At 44.5% G+C, this 24,068-nt stretch overlaps 1 protein-coding gene across 2 annotated transcripts; it reads right to left on the reverse strand.

The window, feature by feature from the left end:
- Positions 1–23,968, reverse strand: Glo1 (glyoxalase I). 2 transcript variants are annotated; one of them, XM_059282094.1, is made up of 6 exons: positions 23,945–23,968; positions 9,420–9,502; positions 6,192–6,332; positions 4,575–4,642; positions 3,526–3,615; positions 1–648 (listed from the first exon to the last, which is right to left on the reverse strand). In XM_059282094.1, exons 2-6 carry the CDS (start codon positions 9,479–9,481, stop codon positions 560–562), a joined length of 450 nt encoding a protein of 149 aa, XP_059138077.1. In that variant the 5' UTR covers positions 9,482–9,502; positions 23,945–23,968; the 3' UTR covers positions 1–559. The 2 variants fall into 2 exon arrangements, with proteins under 2 accessions (XP_059138077.1, XP_059138076.1); XM_059282093.1 differs by lacking the exon at positions 23,945–23,968 and adding an exon at positions 20,456–20,665.
- Between the last annotated feature and the right edge of the window lie 100 nt (positions 23,969–24,068).

Raw genomic sequence — 24,068 nt, forward strand, 5'->3', positions numbered from 1 at the left:
TATATATATATAAAAATTAGTATTTCTGTCAGTTTCCTAGTCAGCGTGATTCAGAATTGCTCTCAAGAGTGCCTTCTCTTTTGTAAAATAAACACTATGCTGTTTGAAGTACATACGAAGTTTCATTTCTGTTCAGTGTTCTTTACTTTCCATTATGAAAAGTTATTTCTGAGGAATTGAAACCCCAGAAGGTAAGAAAAAGAAACATTTAAAACAAAATTTTAAATGATGAATCAAAACCAGACTTGAGTAATACTTAAGAGACAGGGTAGCAAATGTAGTCTCTGAAGGGAATCGTTCTAATTATTATCTAAAAAGCAAAGTCACACAACTTTGTCAAAGTCATAAGAAACTGGTACTTGAAAATTAGGTTGACTAAACAGAGGAGGGAGGATTTTTTAAAAAACCACTGAAACAGGACAATGAAAAGGATTTCAGAATGACTTGAACTGGAGCAAAGATCCATCGACTCTCGATGCTTCTGGTGCCTTAGAATCTTGTATCACGCTGTTTCTTGTCCCCACCGTCACCGACACCTCAAAGGAGCATTCTCACAGAACTAAACAATCTTTGTTATTTTGTTAGGATTCAGAATTTCAATCCAGTAGCCGTCAGGATCTTGAATGAATGCCAGACCTTTCATTTTACCTGTATAATGAAAACTTTTCATTACTAGAAAGGAACATTAAAAATCAAACACATTTTCATTACAATTTTAATTTGCATTTGAATGAGACACATTGTTGATGGCTTTCATTCTAAAAAAGTCTGTGTCATAATGGTAGCACGGTGATCCTAATGCTAGAATATGACCTTTCAGAAGGAGCCGAACACAGCCCTGTTAAGCCTCAGGTCCTTGCCTCTCTTTGAGGTTACCATATCACCATCACAGAAATTACTTAGGAAGGAAAAGAAGATAGAGGTATGCTCAAGGGAGCAGGTAATGTGGCCTCTTCACACAACCAAGACACCAGAGGCTTGGGTCATGTAAACCCTATTAAACAATACACTGGGCAACCCAAGTCCTGTCAGTCAGGCTGTGGCTCCTGGGGATTGTAACAGATGGAGCTGTTTACTTAGATGTAGAAATGTGGCCTGAGAGATTGATTTATTTGGGGACTAAGATGCTGAACTCATCAGACTCTTGTGTCTGCTTCCTGACCCCAAGGTCAAGGAATACAAATAAGGGTGAAAAAGAGGGGCTGAAACACAGCTAAGCAATCTCCAGGGTGGCTGGGGAACAGGGTGAGGATGAAGGTGACTATTGGAACCTGATCCAAACAGAAGGCAGTCTGGAGTCAGAACACAAGTTCTGAATGTGTGGCTGTGGGAGAATCAACAGGATGTTTCTCCTGCCTCCCCGTGGCAAACAGCAGCCGCCCTTGCACTTGGGAGGGGCTCCATCACCGATTCCCAGATGTCCTCAGGAGTGAAGGGAGGCAGAGAGCTTGTCTAATGAGGGAGTTAGGAAGAATAGGCCAGCTGGCCTTCCTTACTGCCCCTACCACGTCCAGGCCCAAGTATGGAGACCTCAGGAGTATCTTCCTACTAACACTGCTTTGCCCCGAGGGGGAAAAGCCTCTGAGCTGAACTCGGCCCAGGGCTCATCCAGCTGTCTTCCTGAGATCACACGGTTCCTTACGGATGATTCTCTTCTGCCAGTCATGTGGCCTGGTGGATTACAACAGCTTACGGTTGTTGGAAAAAAGAGCTCAGAGGCCAAGCTACCATAATCCAGGAACTTGATTATATGGATTATAGATTCGAATTCAACATGAACTATTAGAACAATGGACAAAGGGCTATTAAAGCGTGTAAAAGGGATGAGCACTATGAAGTACTGCCAGCGTGAACTCAGACAAAGAAAATGTTAGGGAGCCCAGGAATGAAAGCACAAACCAAGACTCCAACAGAGGGCGGGGCTGACAGGAAGTAGCTAAAGCATTTGCTGGGCAAGCATGAGGACTGGAGTCTGGATTCCCAGAACCCTCCCAAGAAGGTGGCAGGTGGTGGGCGAGCATGGTGGCTACTTGCTATCCCAGTGTGAGGGAGCTGAGGCTGGGATCTCCAGGGAGCTCAGGCTTCAGTCAGAGACCCTGCCTTATTAAATAAAGTGGAAAGTACTCGAGGAAGATGCCCACTGTCAACTGAGGCCTACAAATACGCATATACACCACACATACACATACAAAGGGAAAAAAAAAATGGAGAAATCAGAATAGATACATGTGAGGGAAAAAGTAATCGGTAAACCAAAAAGCTCCCAGAAAAAAAAAAAAAAATGACACTAAGCCGATTTTTCAAGGACACTTATATGCAGAATGACAATTAAGTAGTGTTTTCAAGAGCGAAGGAAAATGAAGCTAGGATTCCCAACAGAACTCATGCATCTGTCAGAGGTCTAACCTCACAAAACCTCAGGACATAGTCCTGGTTGAGGTGCTAAGACAGGAAAATCCAAAAGATGCTTCAAGAGAGAAATGGAGTAAAGATGCTCAAAATACTGTACTATATTATCTTTGAAAAAATGTGAAGGCCAAAGAAAAAGAAAAGATAAATCAATAACCCAGTCCAGGTGACAGAAGTAGATGTGAGCAGAGGGGAAAGCTGTTGACTTATTGAGGAGATCCCGTAGTAATATGTTTTACTTGAAACAATTTTATTGAAATGTTTCATTTATTTGTCTCTGGGCTTTTATTATGTGCTGTTTGGTTGTTTTTGTTGTTGTTGTTGTTTGTTTGTTTGGTTGGTTGGTTTTTGGTGCTAGGAATTGAACCCATGACCCAGTGCATGCTAGGCAAGGACTCTACCAATGAACTACTTAGTGCTTAAGCTCATGAAATGTCTCAAACTGTGGTGGCACACTGTAATGTCAGTACTAGGGAGGCTGGAGCAAGAGAATCACAAGTTCATGAGCAGCCTGGACTACATGGCAAGAACCTATTTCCAAGGTTAAAAATAAATTTTAAAAAACTAAGGAGGTAAGAATAGATCTAAGTATAATAAAAATTATACATATAAATCCAGCAGAATTCAGATATATGCTATTTCAAGACAAATACCCAAAGCATAAGCATATACAACTGTATAAAAGAATGAAAAATATCAGTTATTCACTAAAGTAAGCAGGCAAAGTTATATTAACAATAAAATACATTTCAGAGAATTCACTCAGGAGCAACTAACTACCCACACCCTGAAATCCTGACAGCTGGAAGCCCATGAGAGAAAGTGGCAGGGCTAGGGAAGGGGAGGCGAGCTTTCCGTGCTCCCCAGATCCTGTGTCCAGTCCCTGGTGAAGCCACACTACACGCTCTTTCTGGTCTCTGAACATTCTCTTCACATCCCTTTGCTCCTAGGACTGCTGAAAGGGCTTCCTGTTACTTGTGTCCAATCAGCATGACCCCAACAGACACATTAACCAATCAGCATGACCCCAACAGACACACTAACCAATCAGCATGACCCCAACAGACACATTAACCAATCACAGCTGTGCACACGCTGAAGAGCAGGCTGACTCACCATCGTCGGGTTTCTTCACAAACTTGACTCCCAGCTCTTCAAATCTGTTACAGGCACTGTAGACATCAGGAACGGCAATCCCAATGTGACCTTTGGTGATACCATCCCACCAAAAAAACAAAGCACAGGAAGAAATCATTACAAGAGCACACCCAATGCCACAAATGGCTTCTAAAACTTATTTCAGAACAAAAGTCCCATGAAAACAGTTAAGTAGGTTCAAAATCTATTTATTAAAGGACCAGTAGCTGTCTGACTAGCTAGTTATAGTCAAATTGCTATAGTTATAGTCAAAGTTGCTCTGAATTGTTATTTTAAAGAAACCAATACTGACTAATGCATAGCTCAGTCTGTTTAGAATCACCTATACCCAAAGAGTATCATTTCCTGTGTTTAACAGGTTGCTGACATTCACCTCATTACCCAACTGAAGCTTTTAATCTGCCATCCCGACAAGACACATTATTTCTAGATTTATTTATTTTACTGTATGTGTAATGAGTAGTTTACCTACATGTATGTAGGTAAACTACTTGTGTGTCTCATACCCAGTGAGGTCAAAAGAGGGCATCAGATGAACCAAGTCCAGGTCCTCTACAAGAACAAGTGTTTTTAACTGCTGAACCATCTCTTCAGCCACTTGACAAGACATTACCAGAAAATGGGATTATTATTAACCATAGTTATCACTGTTTTTAATTGAACACTCTCCTAGAGGGAGTTGGATGGACAGCTTAGTGGTAGAATGCTTGTCTTGCATGTGCAAGGCTGTGGACTCTATCCCTAGCCCTACAGTAAAGTTTACTGGAAACATAATACTGTGACTTTACAGTATAATATTATGAAAAAGCAAACACAATGTTTGGACTAATACTGAAATTAGATAGCTGCTAAATAAGATACGCAGGAAATAAAAATAGTCATATCCTTAATAAATTAGTTATACTTGAAAATTAGGTCATTCATGTCTTAAGTTTACTGTACCATAAATATGCACAGCATGTAAAACCACACACATCCCCAAACATCAAACAGTGTGGCAAACATACCGAATCCCCGAGGGTCTGAGTTGCTGTTGTGGTAACTCTGGGTCTCATCATCCTCGGTGCCCCAGTTGCTACAGAGGAAAGGAAAATCTCGGTGATAGCGGGTCTTAGAACCAACCTAGTAGACACATCTCAGGGTGTGTCCTTGAGTGAATTTCCAGAGAGAAGACCCACTGTCAACATGGGTAACCCCTTCCATGTGTCCTGCATCTATCTCTGCTGATGAAAGACTCCAGCTCGTTGGCCTTCTAGGGACCTCCAAGGCCTTCCACAGCAGCTTAGGACTGCGGAGGCCTCCAGCCTTGTGGGTGGAGCAGCAGTGGGTTCTCTGCTTCTCCTGTGTTCAGACAGCCATTGTTGGGACTAGCCAACCCCTACCGTGTCAGCCAATCTAATAACTCTCCTTTGATGTCTACCTTCTATTGGTTCTGTTCTTCTAGAGAAAGAGCCTTGCCTAAGATAATAACTTACAGTTCTGACCTTAGAGGAGCCTATGAAAGGGAATCTCTCTGAAGGCTTACTCTGTATGCATGTGACTTTACTGCAAATACTGAATTTTCACCTGTCGAAAGGGCAAGCTGGCAAAGAAGATCTAACTAGGTTAAGAAGACAGTCAAACCCAAGCTCCCCAATAAGAGCAAGAATAAAAATGGCAGCAGCTATCTGCACTAACGTGATAGACACGTTATCAAGCAAGCTTCCAAAGAGCTCCATGGTCTAGATTCGAACACTTCCATTTTAGAGCAGAGACGGCCACTTAGCAAGTCTTTCTGAATCAAGGGATACAAACTAACACAGAAAGGAATGGAGAATTCTTTAATTCTGTACTTTTAAATGCTGAAGTTATAAAACTGTGCTAAAATTTGAATATTAATTATTACAAAATGGGGCTGGAGAGATGGCTCAGCGGTTAAGAGCACTGGCTGCTCTTCCAGAGGTCCTGAGTTCAATTCCCAGCAACCACATGGTGGCTCACAACCATCCATAATGAGATCTGGTGCCCTCTTCTGGCCTGCAAGCATATATGTAGGCAGAACACTGTGTACATAATAAATAAATCTTAAAAAAAAAATTATTACAAAATGATGTGCTGACTCTTTAAAAGGAACATATTCTATAAAATTTCTGGATCAAAAACATATCAAAATAATAAAAGGACAAAAATATGAATATCAGAAGATTTGAGAAGAATCTAAGATATAAAATTAATAATCTATAGTTTGGTAAATATCTTGCCACTTCAGGGTCTTCTATTCTCTGAAATAAAAATGTTCCCTCTGTGCTAAAGAAACCATAAGAATAACACGAAGACCCAAATAGCCACACTTCAAAAAATATTAAAAATTGGCCGGGCGGTGGTGGCGCACGCCTTTAATCCCAGCACTCGGGAGGCAGAGCCAGGTGGATCTCTGTGAGTTCGAGGCCAGCCTGGGCTACCAAGTGAGTTCCAGGAAAGGCGCAAAGCTACACAGAGAAACCCTGTCTCGAAAAACCAAAAAAAAAAAAAAAAAAAAAAAAAAAAAAAATTAAAAATTGATTAGACTGGTAAGCACAAAAAAGGATTCTTTAAACACCTTATGAAAAATTAGGATATATAAAGAGACAAGAAAGCATACGCACTGTGTCAACTCAAGTGTAGCTTTTCTGGAAAACGTCCATGCTGTTCTTTCATCCTTATCTTTAGGGATGTCATTCTTATCCTCGTAAGCCAAGAAGTAGAGGGAAAATTTCATTGAAGGAAAATCAAACTTTTGGAGTAGCCTGAAATTAAAAGCCATAGTCATTTACAATAGCAAAAGTTGATAATAAAGGCAACATAATATTTATGTTCTACTTGGAATAAGAACCATATATAATGTAGTTTAGTGAGAAGACCGTAGTCAAAAATTAGTGGGGAAAAAGATCTCATTTACAGTTCCATCTATAAAGTACTTACCATAGGAGCATAAAGACCTGCGTCTGGTCTCCAGCACCCATGTAAAAAGCCAGGCATGATGGTGTATGCTGGCAATAGCCACCCTGGGAAGGCAGAGACAGGCACAACCCATGGGGCTTGCTGACTAGCAAGCTTAGCAGGTACCAATGAGGAACCCTGTCTCAAAAACTAAAGTGGTCAGTTCCTGAGAAACAGCACCCAAAGCTGACCTCTGGCTTTATACATGGTATGTCCCCTTGAGTACACACACACACACACACACACACACACACACACACACACACAAAGTTCTGAGAGCCAAGGAGGCATTGAGTTAAAGTGTCACATGGATCAAGTCTTGAGTGAATGTGTATTGTTGATATGCACATGGCCATGTTAAGGACCAATGCTCAGACCCATGGGAAGATAAGAGCTCCCCAGACACACCCCTAGGCTCAGAAGGATGGCAAAGCCTTCCTGTAGGCCAAGTGACGATGCTCACAGTGTGTGCAAAAGCTAGCAGCTGCAGCTTGCTCCTCCAGGATGATTACTGCCTGAGACTGTTGCCTACAGACACCTCCTCCTGAGACTAGCCCACCCTTGTACTGACATAACACACTGCGGTTCCAGGTTACTGCTGTGGGCTGGTACCACTCCATCAGAGTGCTCTGACCACCTGACCCCAGCTTTCCTGTGTCCACATAGCTATTTCTGTAATGTCTGTTCTTTCTTCACTCCTTCACCACCCCAGGCAGGGTTCTAGTACTAAGCTGTGAGGGGCAAGGTTCTGTAATTCATCAATTCTCTCTCTCTCTCTCTCTCTCTCTCTCTCTCTCTCTCTCTCTCTCTCTCTCTCTCTCTCTCTCTTATTGTTTTGTGAGACGTGCTCTTACTGTGTAGCCAAGGATAGCCTGAACTCACTAGAAAGTGCTAATTTGTCCATCCCCTGCTTTACTGTGTAGCCAAGGATAGCCTGAACTCACTAGATAGTGCTAACTTGTCCATCTCCTGCTTTACCATGTAGCCAAGGATAGCCTAAACCTACTAAATGGTGCCAGTTTGTCCATCTCCTGCTTCAGCTTCCCAAGTGCTCGGCTTCCAAGGGTGACTTAGCACAATCATCTCTCAATTATTCCAATTTAGTGAAATTCAGCTAGAATCACAGTACTTGTTTATAAACAGGGAAAGATATTTTAGGTTTTGTTTCAGTGAACAATCCCTTTCCCTATCATTCTGTCAGTTAAACACATCTACTGAGTTCTTCAGAAAGCACCAGGAAGGGAAATTGAGGACAGGTGGCAGGACAGAGGGCAGATCAATATCACAGAAATGTGAATGTCAACCACAGGAGGGTTGAAGTCTCAAAGACTGCGCAAAGGTGAACCAGGATTAAGACTGTGAAAAGGTCACGGGACATGGAAAGGTCGTGCAGGAGCAGCTTCCACATGGCCAGGCGGCTGAAGCAGAAGCCAGGAGGAAGCGGGGGAGTCAAGCGAGAGCAGCCAGCAGAGTCTGGGCAGAGCTGATGCAGAGAGAGCGACAATGGACAAACAAGGGAGCAGAGGGCAAAGACAGTCTCCAAAGACTTCATTAAGTTTGTCTGTAGGTGGGAGGGAGAGTCGATGGGACAAGGGGAGACTTGATAGGAAGGGCGAAGGAGCCCTGACGTTCTAAGAAAGGTAAGTTACAGTTTACCAAACGGAAGATCACAGGCAAGCAGAGCAATACACATAATACCATCTTTTTAGATCACTGAGGATTAATTATGCTCAAAGATGACCCTGTTTATAATTAATAACAAGCGCTTGAAGCCTAGCAGAATGTCTTGATGTGTGTGTGTGTATGTGTGTGTGTGTGTATACACGTACGTACATACATGGGTACATGTATAGGGAGTGTGCGTATGCGTGTAGAGGTAAGACTCAACTCTGCCAACTGTGGGGTCTGAGCCCAGAAACGTCCTATCTTCAAGTGTAAAAGGAGGACACAAGCTATCGGAAAGGTCTGCAGTGAACACACAAGGTATAGAAGGGTCGGTGCCTGGCCAATGGCATGTGTCCGGCGGATCTGCTTTCACTCTGTCCTAAAATATGCCATACACACATGGGAAGCCACCTTTTCTGGAAAGGATCACAACGATTTAAGAGCAGTTTAGGGAGAGGGACCGAGGGAAGGAAGCTATTCCTCTTCGTTGTATATTTTTTCAGAACTGGTCATATTTTCTAAGCATACATAATAGAGATCTATTATGTATTACTTGGGCTGTTCTCTCAAAATTTGTGGAAGTAAATGAAAGGCAGTAAATTGAAGATCATTTCATTTAATTATGTATGTCATCAAAAACCTCATGCTATGAGGAAACGAACCAAGAAAAGTCAAATCATCAGTTATACCCCAATAAAGCCGATGGAAAAGAGAAGTCAGCACACCAAATGTTCAAAGGGTTACAAACCCCGTGGCTACTACTCCTTTATCAAGAGAGAATATAAAAATGGAACCAGGGGCTGATTTTAAATAAATCCATTCATTTTCTAAACACTGTGTCCTGACATTTATGACTTCGGAAGCAAACGGGGTAAGAGCAGTCTGAGCATCAAGGGTCTGAACAGATGCTGGTTTAGCTGGCCAGCTCTAGGCAGAAGGGACTCCGCAGAAAATGAAAGCCTTGTGCCTTCTGTTACCTTGAGCTTGACCAGTGCTGACACAAACGGAACTTAACCAGTGTGCTGTCTCCTCAGGCCTCCTCGCAGGCTCCACAACCGAAGACTTTCTGCTACTTTTTAATATGTATTTATTTCTGAGAGGAAGGGACATGTGCCCTGGCACTGGTATGGAGGTTAGGGACCACTTTGGGGGAGCCAGTTCTCTCCTACCACTCAGCCATCTTCTCTAATGCTGTGGTTTTCAACATTAAGGCACTAAGACATACTTACGTCATTCCAAGAACCCTAGTATAAAAGTCCAGGGACTTCTTAGGGTCCTTAATTCTCAGCATGGTTTGCTGCAACAGGAAGTCCTAAGGAGAAACAACAGGGTATGTTAAGTATCTTTACCTTTCAACACAGCAACTTTCACTATGCTTTCTGTAACAGCCCGGCAAATAGAAAACAAGAAAGGACACCCCATCTTCAGCCTGAACAGTAGCTTCCTCAAACAGTTCCCACACCTATGGCTCCACTCCCAAGCTCTCTGCCCAGCGTTGTCCAGTTGCAGGGTTCTGGGTGGGGCAGCTGAGAACCGGTGAGTTTCGGTTCCAGGAATGCCCTTCAACTACCAGTGACTTGAAAACCTAGCTTTCTTAGTCACTAGGCTTGGCGGGACCTCTGTGGTTGTTGGGGTTTGGTTCTGGGTTCCTGAGACAGGAGCTCATATGGCCCACGCTGGCCTCAAACTGGCTGTGTCAGCAACTGGCCCCTGACTGGCTGTCCAGCTGTCACACACAAGTCCTGAGGTTATAGGCAAGAGCCACCGGCACCCGCTTTAGTGAGACAATTATGAAATGACTAGCTCCCACCTGCCCCCTCACCCCCAGGGGCAGAAAACCATGTTTTTTGCTGGCACTTCCCCACTCCGTGGGGCTTCAGGTGACTACCTTCCAAACAAACTACTAACAAGTGCATCCCTTCTCTAGCTTGATTTTGTGCAACCAAAACTACAATTTTATTTGGCAAAAAAAAAGAATCCATCCTCTATAATCTCCTCCCGCTCACCCCCCTCCCCTAGACAAGGTCTCATGCAGCCTGGAACTCACTAAGCAAATCTGAGGTAGCCTCACACTCACAGAGATCAGCCTGACTCTTTTCCCTAAGTGCCAGGATTAAATGTGTGAGCTACCATGTCTGGCTCTAAAATTATACACACACACACACACACACACACACACACACACACACACACACACACTTTTTTTCAAGACAGGGTCTTTCTGTGTAAACCTGGCTGTCCTGAAACTCAGCATGTAGACCAGGTTGGCCTTGAACTCAGAGATCCACCTGCCTCCATAATAATTTTTGATGAATGTATAAACACCTTGCTTAACTATTTAGTAAGAAAAGACCTCATCCCAGAACTTGATGGCCTGAATCAGCTGGCCTCTTCCCCCTTTGCTTTTCAAGGATTCTTTTAAAATTAGTCAATGGGAAAAGACCGTGAGGTCAGACCCCAGACGATGGGGAAGACAATCACCAACTGCCTTTGTATAAAAACCAAGTGCGCATCCTGCCCCAGGGTGCTTGCTAGTCCTGGGGCTCTGGCACACACTTTTTGCAGAAAGAAATTGCCTTGAGAAGCTACTCTCACTTTAATCCTTGGTGCCACCCTGAGATTCTTTGTGTCTATCAACTTACTGGTAACCGTGTTAACCAGCAAGCCCTTACAAAGGTCTTAGACTCCTAGAGACCCAAGAAGCAAAAAAGGTAATGTCTTAACACCTCTGTGAAACCCTTCAATTTCCACAGAAAACAAAAGGCTTAACTGAAAAAGGGTAGACAATGCATAAATTCATAGGGTTAAAGTTACTAGTAACACTTCGGTTAGGAGTTGATTTCTTTAAGCACAGTAACTATCTTATTTTTTGAGTCAGGGTTGCCTGTAGTCCAGACTGGCCTTGAATTCACTATGTAGCCAAGGGTGACTGACCTTGATCTGCTGCTACCCCTTGTTATTTATTAAGTGGCTATGCCACGCAAATGCATAGATTATGTGACCACGCTGTGCGCAGATTACGAGATCACGCAGTGCACGGATTACGAAGGACATAAGGCCCTAGGATGACTAAGCATTTTGCCTGGCTACTGAACAGCGCAAGCGCGGTCATGTAGCTGGGGGACTGGCTAGGAATTCTAACACTCCTGACTCCACCTCCCAAGTGGGGGGATCTGGGAATCAAACCCCAGGCCTCATGCGAGCTACACTCCCAGCCCTGATAAAATAATAGTATGAAGTATTTATATGTGCGAATATAATCTCCATTTTATAAATGAGAAGCCAACACTGAGTAAATTACATTAATTATCTAACTCTTACAAATTCAGGTTTTCTTTTTACCACAGACCCCTCTTACCCTATAACTAACCCAGTGTTATTCTGCTGTACTCGTGGACTTAACACAACAGGCCTGAAAACTCTGATAACCCTTTGCAGCTTTCATAGTTAATGCTGTGAACTCGACAGGAACAGAATCACCACGAGGCAAGCCTCTGGGCACATCTGTAAGGGATTATTTAGATTCAGTTAGCCTCCAGGCATGTATGAGGGATTTAGGGATTTTCTTTTTCTTTCTTTCCATTTTTTTCTTTTCTTGGTTTTTCGAGACAGGGTTTCTTTGGCTGTCCTGGAACTTGTAGACCAGGCAGGCTTCGAACTCAGAGATCTACCTGCCCCTGCTTCCAAAATGCTAGGATTAAAGGAGTGCCCCACCATTTGCCCAGATTTTTTGGTCTTGTTTTGGTTCAGTTTTTTTTCCCCCCAGAGCCGAAGACCAAACCCAGGGCCTTAAATGCTCTTACATGGAGCTAAATCTTGATTAGGTTAATCAAAGTGGGAATACCCACCATAAATAAAGCTGGGACCACTCCATGGGCTTGGGTCCCAAAGTGCACAAAACAGAAAGCTAGCTAAGCACAAACATCCCTCACTCTCTGATTCCTGTCTGTGGCTGTCATGTGACCAGCCGCCTCCAGCTCCTGCCATCACCATCTCCCTACCTTTAGCTCCCCACCTTTAGGAAGTATAACTTGAACTGCAAGCTGAAATAAGCCCTGCCCCCCAAGTTGCCTTTGTCAGGGTATTTTATCACAACAATGAGAAAAGTAATTGCTGTGGAGTAATCCCTTTATACACTGTGAAGATTTGTTGCTGTGATTGGTTTAATAAAGAAAGCTGCCTGGCCAATAACTGAACAGAAGGTTAGATAGAAGAGCCAGACTAGGAGAATGCTGGGAGGAAGAAGGAAGGAGCCAGGAGTTGCCAGCCAGATGCAGAGAAAGCAGGAGATGAACATGCCATGCTAATAAAGGTACCACCACGTGGCAGAGCATAAATAAGGAATATGGGTTAACATAAAATGTAAGAACTAGTTAGTAACAAGCCTGAGCTATTGGCTGAGCATTTATAATTTATATTAAGCCTCTGAGTGATTATTTGAGAGCAGCTGTGGGACAGGAAAACGGTCCCTACAAGTAATGCTTTGGCCAAACAGCCTCCTCCCCCTAACTTAAATCATATAAATACAAATACACTGTTCATTGTCTATCATGAAGAAGTGATCTTAAAGAGCACGTAAATTCACTGTTCAGAGGTGGTAACTGTTAGAATTCCTAGCCACTCCCCCAGCTACATGACCGAACATGCGCTGTCTAGTAGCCAGGCAAGATGCTTAGTCATCCCAGCACCTTACGTACTACATAAATCCTATATAATCTGTGCGCTGCATGATTACGTAATCTGCGTGCAGCATAATCATATAATCTATGCACATGTGTGGCATAGCTATCTAAGCCCATATGTGCATGCAAGGGATTGGGGGGGATGGGGGGAGTGTGGCGGTGGCTATAAAGTGGGTTCCACCTATTCCTTCCCTCTCTTCCTGCACGGTCATTCCATAGCCCTATGCATACCCTTACTATTAATAAACTTTTTTTTTTTTTTGAGACAGGGTTTCTCTGTGTAGTATTGGTGTATGTCCTGGATCTCGCTCTGTAGACCAGGCTGGCCTCGAACTCACAGAGATCCGCCTGGTTCTGTCTCCCAAGTGCTGGGATTAAAGGTATGCGCCACCGCCACCACCACCTGGTAACAAACTCTTATAGTGGGTTTCATTGTGCCTCGTGGCTTCTCTCATACGGTAAATAGTGCCACTTAATAAATAACAGCAACTGCTGGGCTGGCCCAGATCTTTGGCTTAAGATGGAGTCACCCAAGACACCAAGATGGAGAACCCCTGTAGAACGGGGTCCCTTAAGGGAAATGGAAACTGAATGTTCTCCACTTCTGCTGACCCCTCCTCTGAGCAGAAGACTTGTCCACAGCTTCCTGCTATTCTAACAGCCAGAGGGCCCTCCCCTTCCCCCATAAAACTTTACTTACTGCAGTCCCTTTTTCCTGTGAGAATTCCTCTCCGCACCCCCAACTAAAAGCACCCTATAAAACCCCAAACTCCTTTGGCAGTGCTGCATTCCCTTTTCCTGGGGACAGCTGGGCAGTTCATACCCTGAACTTGGAGCCTCAGTGCGGCTCTCCTGGTCTGCTTCTCTCATTACGCCACACAGCACCCAGGTAAGAGGCAGCTGGCTCGAGGCTCCATTTTCCTGGACCTATGTTGCCTTTCCACAGCCAGAGCTGCCCTCCCCTGTGACAGTCAGGTAAGAAAGAGATGAGCACCTCCCTGGCCAGGCACTGACCCCCTAGTTCTGTCTTCTGAACACAGCCATAAAAACACCTACAAAGTCACTCTGGGGCCCCGGTGAAATGAGACAAAACAATTTCAGACTTTTTACAAAGCAGCAAGACCACTCTCATGTCAGATGCTGGTCTAAACAGAGATTAAAACAAGACACTAAAGCTACAGCAAGCAGCTCCCTCTCCAGGGGGATGTGAGCGCCTGCTGCTTCCCTACCAATTACTGCGCTTGCGTGGGGAGGCCAAGGCCACTGAGATGCTGATGTGTACTCTTTCAGGCCACACAGAGGTAATTTCAAAGGCTGTCCTTGGCAGGCCTCATCAGAGAGCTTCCCACAGTAGGCTTGGTGATTTGCCCCTGGACTACAGCCCCTGGGGGGAGGGAAGAGCTACAGACACAGAATCTGCTCTGAACAAGGTCCAGATTATTTTATCAGACATTAATTAATTTAGGTTCTATTGTAAGAGACTCGGAAGATGGAATTAACTCACCAGATGGCCTCAAAATACAGAGACTGGGGTTGGAGAGACAGCTGAGCAGTTAAGAACATGAACTGCTCTTGCAGAGGACCCTTCAGTTCCAGCACCCCACACTGGGTAGCTCACAACTATAACTCCTGCTCCAAGGGATCTGACACTCCTTCTGGTCTCCACAAGCACTTACACTCACATGCACATGCCCACACACAGACATACCGACACATACTTGAAGGGGAGAGGGGGTAGGGACCAGCCTCGGTTAGGTTGGTGGTTCAGTGCAATCACAAGAGACCTTAAAAGTCTCAGAAGACAGAAGAGAGTCAGCACGTGGCAGATATGGTGAGGAGAGGTGTGGTGTGGCTGAAGGGACATCAGAAAGAGTACTCTGTGGGGGCTGGCTGAGAGACAGATCACCACCACCATTTTGACCACTGACAGCAAGCAAGGAAACTGGGGTGTCGGCCAACCTCTGAAAGGAAATGAGAGCAGGCAACAGCCGGAGCTGGAAGCAGAGGCCTCTCTGGATCCCTCCAGCAGGGAAGGAAGCCCTGCCCAGACCTTGATTGTAAACCAGCGTTTTGTTGTTGTCAGACTTCTACACAGCTGTGAGGTCACACACTTCTTTGTGTAAAGGCAGCTTGTCCCTGTGTATACCGGTGCACATGTGTGTCCATGCATGTGGAGGCCAGGGTACAACTCCAGGTGCTGTTAGAATCCGTCAACCTTGTGCTGGAAGGCAGAGTCCCTCATTTGGCCTGGGGCTCCCGAGCAGGCCTGGCGGGCTGGCCAGAGAGCTCCAGGGATCCACCTACCTCTACCTCCTCACTGCTGAGCTTACAAATAAAGGCTCGCGCCACCATGCCTGGCTTTTTTTTTTAAAATAAGGATCCTAGGGATTGAACTCAGGTCTCCCCAGCTGCATCCAACATTATTGGTCCTCTCTCCAGTATCACAAGGCATTCCTTTCCTCATGCAAAGGGAGGAAAAGCACACATATATGAGATACTGACTTGGAGCTGGCAATAACATGGCTCTATAACGTGACACAGAGAGAGCTGTTACTTTCCTCAAGCCTCCGTTTCCACACCTCTGAGATGACGGTAGTAAGTCTACGGCTGAGCTGATGCAGAAATTCAGTAATGTATTAAAGTACTTAGCAGAATGCCTGACCCAGAGCAAACCACTTTATTTGTCCTGCTGCTGCTGTTATAAAACAAACACTGAGGTTCCATTACACGATTGGTTTTGGTTACCAAATCTGCATTCCCCAGCCCAACCCTCTAACCTCAACTCTGGACTCCCACTTGTGGCCTAATCACCACATCTACTTCTACCAGAATATCAAAAGCGCCGCAGCCCAAATACAAGAAAGGATGCCCCAGCCATTCTGCCTTAGCCCAAGGGAGACCCGCGGGAAGTCTTCCTTGGTTCTTCTCTCAACAGTCTCCCCAGTTCAATCCTAACAACCTGAAGTGTACTGAACAGATTCTAAGCCAAGCCTTCCACTTCTTTGCCTGCTTAACCCCCTGGGAATCCTCCTAGCCTTCCTAATAACTGCTGCATAGCTCAAGTCTTCCCCAGTTCCACCCGGACTGCTCTCCGCGTCTTGCAGGCTTACTCAAAAGCAATTTGGAGTGATAGTTCCAGAATCAAAATCCTGGGTTACAGAAAACCCAGGCTTCTCGACGCTTTGGGGATGAAAGTCCACAAGGCCCAGTTTGCTTGCTGTACCCTTGTTCAGCATCGTCCTTATCACTGCACCCTTACACTGGCTATGCCAATCTTTTCCTATGCCAAACGCCTATCACTGGAAAGAGTGTTCTCCCAACAAATATTTATTTCCATTATGCACATGCAACATATACTCGTATAACTCCAGCCTAAGGATGTGTTAAAAGGACCAAGCAGATGTCATAACAGGCTGCTGAGTCTTCTCTCAGAGATCAGGCCTCAATTTCAGTTTCCTGAGACTTGAGCAAGCAGTTTCTGGGAGGGCCATGAACAAAAGACATGGTCCTTGCAGTAGCTCCCTTTCTGCACGTACTCTGACTGCTCAAAGTTCAGCCAGATGTTTACTGTCTGGGACCCCTCACCAACTTAGAGTTATGTGCATGAGTCAAGGACAGAGCCTAGACCACTGAGCCAGCCCCCACAGTCAGTACGTGCTCGGCCAGCCAACCTCCATGGCAGCTCAAGGACAGAGCCTGGACCACTGACGTGCTAGGCCAGCCAGACCCCATGGCAGCTCAAGGACAAAGCCTGGGACTTGTCCTGGACTGCCCCCAAAATGATAATTGTAACCCCCAACCAGTAAATTCAAAAGTTACATACCCTCACCCAATTAAAAGAGAACAGAGATAAAAATAAACCAATCTGAGTTGCACCCATGCCAACCCCCCCTAACCGCCCTGAAGGGCTTGCAGATTTTGCCTTTAAAAAGCTAGCCTCACAAAGAAAGAGCAACTCCTCCCTGCCTCACTGTATTGGGTGTAGGAACGAGTTCCCTGTCTAGACTTGTATCTATAGAATAAACCTTGCTGTTGCATTCTGGACATCCATGCTCTTCGGTGGTCTCTTTGGGGTTGTGATCTGGGCATAACAGTGTCTCTCAGCATCAGAGCACATTTGTGCTTAGCAAGTCCAAAGTTCTGGGTTCAACAGACACACATACTCCAAACTAGCCAAGTAGAAATCTTTGTATGATAAGAAAGACAAACATTACAAGAGTTTTCAGTTTTTTGAGTACCCCAATGACTGCTTTGTGTTCCCTCCCCTCCCCCTCTACCTACATCAAATATATAGTATATATATACATGTATATATTGTATATATATTGTATGTACTTACCTACCATATATATAATATAGGTTTTACACACACACACACACACACACACACACACACACACACACACACTCCTAACCTAACCTTCTTAGACATGACATTCATTCAGGCTTCTCTCCTCATGACAGGTCTCCAATCTGCCAGGCTAGCCTTCTCTACCTTCTGCTTGATGCTTTCCTTGACCCTCACAGCTGAAACACTACCCTGAGCCCTATCTTCATAGACTAACATAACCCATTTCATCTCACCGTACCCCGACAAAAGCACTGAGTCATCTTTACGTTCCTTTTACGGGCCCCAGGAGCCCTGCCAAGATGGGAGTGATCAAGGACATGAAGATTCCAATGCAGGCCTCCAGATTCCCAACACCTTGTGCCTACAATACACCACTGGTGCGACCTTTGAAAACTCTGGATAGTTCATCTCCGATGAGAACTTGAAACTGGACTTACAATCACCCAAAGTTTGAGAGCAGCTTCACTAATTCGGGAAGACGCACCCTGAATGTGAGTGGCACCGTCATGGAGTTGCCTTTCAGACTGATTATGAAGTAGGAAACCAGCCAGCTACACACACAGAATCATCTCACTCTGCATCCAGACTGCAAATACAATATGACCAGCAACCTCACACTCCTGCTGCCACAGGCCAGAGCCTCCCTGGCCCCATGTCTCCCCACCGTCACAGAATGCACCTTCAAACTGTGCACTCTTGCTCTTTAGCAGGCATTTGGTCACTGCAGTGAGAAAAGTAACCAATACACTCGGGATGCTTTGTAATGCCAAGAGCCCATCCATCCCAAGTCCATCAGAGTTGGTGCATGTTTGGTGAAGGATGAAGTAAGTCCTCATCTTGTTTATGCCAGAATCCGCGCCCACTGAAAAGTGCCTACCATGTTCTCTGCAGTCAGTATACAATCAAGCTAAATTTCATTCATTGAAGGCTTTTTTCCCCCTCCCCTCCATGGCAAGTCCTCCAATTACAGTTTGAGTTATCTCAGAAGCAGAGAGGGTAGAGGATGGGAATGTGGGCTCCTCACTAGGTAAGTCACTCCGGACCTGTATCTAAGTCTCCTTACTTGTAAAATGGGGACAACCCTCCCTTCCTCATAGAGCTGTTATGAATGAATCGTTCTGTTTGGTCGCCTCATCGGGTAATAAGTGTTGGAACTAGGGTAGCTTCAAATAGAATATAAAATATAACTAAATCATTTGCAGAGGATGTTATGATTAGTAAAATTTGTAGGGATACTAGCACTGAAATGTAAGTGTTTTTTATTTAGTTCTGTTTCTTTTTTAATGGGGCTTTGCCTGACTGGAAGTATTAAAGGTAGAAGTCATGTTGTGAGAATACGACTTCTCTAGCACACTCAACACACACCAGACATGACGTAACTCATTTTACACCTGCACATGGTATGACCATGACCAAAAATGCCTAATCTCAAAAGATAACTCCAAATCAAGAGAAATCTGGAGAATGTGGAACGTAAACCAAGATACAAAAAAAAAAAAAAGTACATTTCACATTATTTTTAAAGATCTACCTGGAATTTTAATATATTCATTCATTTTGTTCTTTCTTTTTTTTGGATAGTAAGGATTGAATTCAAGGCCAAACGTGTTCTTTACCATACCACATCCCCAGGCCCTGGACTCATATTGTTTCAAACAGCCTGCCACCTAAAACCCCCAGGGACCAAGGAAGTCAGCTGGCACAAAACAGTGCCTAGAATCTGATTTTGCTTTGTAAGAACTAGCCCGGCAAGAGCTGGCTGTGATGGTGCACTCCTTTAATCCCAGCACTTGGGAAACAGTTGGATCTCCATAAGTTTGAGGCCAGCCTGGTCTACATAGCAAGTTCTGGACCAGGAAAAGCTACATAGGCGAGACCCTGTCTAAACAAACAAAAGAAGAATAAAAGAAAAGAAAGAAAATTAAATAGCTAGATAGGTAAAATTTTGAGTAATGTAGGAAACTAATTCACATGGAATGAACCAATTTATAATGTATAAAATAACCAAGGGATGAGCTGGCTCAGCCAGTAAAGTCACTTGCTGCCAAGCCTAAAGACCTGAATTTGATTCCCAGGACCCACATATATGTGGATGGAAAGTTGTCCACTGACCTCCACACGTATGCCACACATATGCACGCACATACACACACAAAAAAAATAAGTGTTAAAAATTAAGTGCAAACTAAGGTATGTGTAAGTGGAAGGTGTGGGAAGATGTGTGTGTGTGTATTCATTCTTTCTTGCCTTAATTTTTTAGTGACTAAGATCTTTTCTAAGTGCACACCTTGTGCTAGTCAAAGGCTTTGGCAATGACAGTATGTCTGATTCTCGTTGCCCTTAAGGCAAAGAACAAGCAGAGACCAAAGTCCTTCACCATCGATCTGCCCCTCCTAGAGGTCTGCATAAAGCTCACATTCAGCCTTCAAGGGATTTACAAATGATACACCAAAACGAATAGATGCAAAGGTGTTTACTGACACAGATAACTACACTGGACTAAATTCCTCCGTCAGCCACAACGTCGAACTTTTGGCCGTGTACAGACAGACAGTGAGGCACCACACCTGAATGAGTTTTCATGACTGTAAGTACAGTCATGTTACATGAAAACTTTCCCATGCCATGGGCTATGCCCCCTTACTAGGTTGTAACTGCAAAACCAAAGGGCCAGAAGAAGAGGGTCTGAGAGTCTCTTCAGATCCAAGTCCTATTACCAGCAATTTCTCCACCAGACTCACGGTGGGCAGGGTGGACAGAAGTGTGGTCTTGGGCAACAGCAAAAGCCAAGAAAGGCTTTAAATTGGAGCAACCGCCGCAGTTTGAAGGAGTGAAAGCTGGAGGCAAGGCAACTACAGAAAATGAGTGCGTCTGGGAGGGACCAGTGATAGACAGGGCCCTTTAGCTATGGGAGTTCTGAAACTGCCCCCCTAAAGGGCCATGGCGTCTGACCGAGGGACAACTACACCTACATACATAGACTACGACCCAGATTTGGGCTGGCTTCAAGATATCGTGCAAAAATAAACAAATTAATGCACATGGGGTCAGATGTTTTGAAATAACTTTCTGAAGAAGGGGATAACCCCACCCCACCCCGGCCCTGCTCTGTCTCTCCCACACCTTAAGCCGGCGGACTTGCAACTAGATAAGGTTAGGATTTGGCCTAGACTTGCCGGGCCGGAGTCTTAGGTCCGCTCCGGCCGCCAGGGAAGGAGGCCCTGTCGCCCACCTTGGTGCTGGGGTCCGGGTCGGAGCAGCAGCTGAGGGCGACCTCATCCGTGAGGCCGCTGGGTGCGGGCTGTGGCTCTGCCATGGCCGCCCTGGAGGATCACCGACAGGTTCTGCCGACAAACCAGCGGGCCACAAGCTCCGCAAAGACCGTGTGCCGCCTTTGGACTAGGCGGAGTGACCGGCCCAGGAGCGGGCGGCCGCGGCTCCCAGCCAATCGTGGTTCACATGGTTGTTGGCTTTCTGTTGATTGGATCTCAGTGAACCAGGTTCCCAATGGCGAAACTACAATTCCCAGGATGCCATTGCGCACAATGGCGGCAACTCTTTAAAAAGAAACTCTGTGGCGCTGAATCTGCGGTTTTGGTGTTACTCAGTGACCTGATTTTGTTTATATTTAATTGCGTTGAATAACCACTCATCCCTCAGGGCGGCAACTTCGTAGAAAGTTGCAGTCTGGTGGAAGTTTACTCTTTTTAGAGCAATGAAAGTTTGAACTGGGAGTTAGTCTTTTTATTTAAATTGTATAAGAACCGGAAGTTTATTCTCTCACTTGAATTGGCCAAGCTAATTGAAAGCAATTCGAGTTCAGTTTAAAAAAGAAAAAGAAAAGAACAACAACAACAAAGTTTAAGTATTGCTTCCACTATATATTGGCCCCGGGAGCTTGGGATAGTTACTGATCTTCACAGAGCTCTCCTTATAGAATTGGGAATTGGTTGAGACTCCGATGAGGGGTAAGCCATAGGTTGGCTACACAATACAGACAAAGCTCCTGAGTTTTAATGGGATTTTAATGACTCACTTCTACACACAGAGTATGTGTGTATACGGAACGGAGGGGATGTCATATCTCAAATTAGCTTCTAAAATGCTGTGATTGGCAAAGTGTGGTGACTCACATCTGTGACCCTAGTAATTGGGAGGTAGAGGTAAAAGAATCAGGAGTTCAAGGCCAACCTGGGCTTCATGAGACGTTTGAAAAAATCTTAAAAATAAATAAGGCAGCTTTAGTTCTTGGTGAGTCCTGTCTTAGTCTCTCTCTCTCTCTCTCTCTCTCTCTCTCTCTCTCTCTCTCTTCCCCTCCTTCATCTCTACCACCACATGAACAATATTACAGAGAGAAACGTGACAGAAACTGATATCTCTAACATTACAAAATGTAAAAGAAGAAACACCATTGAAGGGAAAAAGACACCCTGAGGTGGGGGGGGGGGTGTGCAGACGATATGGGCCAGCAGACGTTCTGTATGCAGAACGTGTAAAAATTCTCACAAAACAGTGAGAAAATGTAGAGCAATAAAAAGCCGCACAGAGAAAACACAGGCAGAGTGTAAAATAGAGAACAGAGTGTGTGAAAATCAACTCCAACCCTTCCCATGCCTTCGGGCTAACTTTTTAAAGTTAAAAACCCTCAGTGTTGTGTTACTGTGGAAGGTGGAACACTGGAATTAACAGGCATTTGCTGGTAGAAACCTAGATGATTAGAAATGTGTGGGAAGACCATTTGACAGCAGTTAGTGAAGTTGAAGGTAACATCCCAGAATCCACTGTTATTAAGTATTGATCCTCGACAAAGATTATTATACTTCCCTCCGTCTGACAAGTAGAAGAAGCATGGTTGGAATGGGGGGGGAAAGGCAAGAGTCACTTGTTCAACAATAGGAAACTAGATAGGTTACCATTTTCATAGACTGGATTATGATACATAAGTGGAAAAAATCAGCCAGAAATACATATTCCAAAGTGGATAAGCTGCACTAATAGAAATTAATGAATGAGCCAAGGCTGTCTCAGTGAGTAAAGTGGCCACGGTACAAAGATGAGGACCTGGGTTTGGATCCCCAGAATCTATGTAAAAAAGCTGGGCTCCGTGGCATGTGCCTCTAATCCCAGAGAGACGGGCAGATTTCTGGAGTTGCTGGTTAGCCAGCCTAGCAGTCTACGAGTTTCAGGTTTCGTGAGAGATTCCTTCTCAAAAATAGAAAAGGTGGAGAGTGTCGAGGAGAGACACATGACATCCATCACTGCCCTCTCCATTTGCAGACAAATGTGCTGACACCCACACACTCACAACACCACACACATACAAAACACCACACACTCACAACACCACACACATACAAAACACCACACACATACAAAACACCACACACATACAAAACACCACACACACAAAACACCACACACATACAAAACACCACACACACACACACACACACACACACACACACACACACACACACGAAAGAAGGAATATTAGTGTGTTGTTGGTTGTTTCACTCTTTGGGCTCTTTGTTCTTTGCTCTTTTGGGGGGCCCCGCCAGTCAGCTCCCAAATAAATCACATGTGGAGGCTTATTATTACTTATAAATGCCTGGCCTTAGCTTGGCCTATTTCTAGCCAGCTTTCCTTAAATTATCCCATCTACCTTTGCCTCTGGGCTTTTACCTTTCTCTATTTCTGTCTATCTTTTCTTTCCTTCTTATTCTGTGTCTGGCTGTGTGGCTGTGTGGCTGTGTGGCTGTGTGGCTGTATGGGTGGCCCCTTCTTTTCTCATGCCTCGATCTTTCTTCTCAGATTTCTCCTCCTTTTTATTCTCTCTGCCTACCAGCCCTGCCTATCCTTTCTCCTGCTTACCTTCTGACTGTTCAGCTCTTTATTAGACTAACCGGGTGTTTTAGACAGGAAAAGTAACACAGCTTTACAGAGTGAAACAAACGCAACATAAAAGAATGCAACACATCTTTGCATCATTAAAACAAATGTTCCACAGCATACACAAATATAACACATCTTAAAATAATTATTCCACAGGGGCTGGCAAGATGGCTCAGAGGTTAAGAGCACTGACTGCTCTTCCAGAGGTTCTGAATTCAATTCCCAGCAACCACATGGTGGCTCACAACCATCTGTAATGAGATCTGGTGCCCTCGCCTGGCCTGCAAGAAGAAGAGTGTATACATAATAAATAAATAAATCTTAAAAAAAAATATTCCACAACACTACTGTAATTGGTAGAGTAATACACATAACACAGTATCATTTTTCAAAAGATTTAAAATATGCAAAACAATATAGTATATTATTTATAACAAAACTTAATCCAGTCATGGTATCTGGAAGCTCCTGGGAATAAGCAAATTCAAGTTCAAGATCAGGATTTCTAAAGTGGTGCACATCTTTAAACCCAGTGTGGGTGCCAGAGGTAGAGGCAGGCAGAGCTCTGTGAGTTTGGGGGGCAGTCTGGTCTACAAAGAGAGTTAACTTGGCACACCTGTGTCCATTGTTGTGCCATGAGAAAGGAGAGAGACAACACTTATGGGTTCTAAAGTCCTTAATAAATCACCACATAAGCAGGGTTGCTGATTGATCAAGGCTGCAGGACAGGGACTCTGGAGCCTTGCTTTTCCTGACAGTCCCAAGCAGGTGCAGAAGCAGGGTTTATAAGCACAAAACCATAAACACACCTATGCCAAGTTAGAGTTACCTTTTTTACCAATCAGGATTCAAGGATTGGGGGCTTTCTTTAAGTGTTCCATCATTGTCAACCGCATAGAATGGAAGCCTTTCAGTCCAACCAATCAGATTCATTTGTTCTTTCTGTTGTTAGG

The sequence above is a fragment of the Peromyscus eremicus genome, chromosome 16_21 (genome assembly GCF_949786415.1).
Source record: "Peromyscus eremicus chromosome 16_21, PerEre_H2_v1, whole genome shotgun sequence".
Classification (NCBI taxonomy): Eukaryota; Metazoa; Chordata; class Mammalia; order Rodentia; family Cricetidae; genus Peromyscus; species Peromyscus eremicus.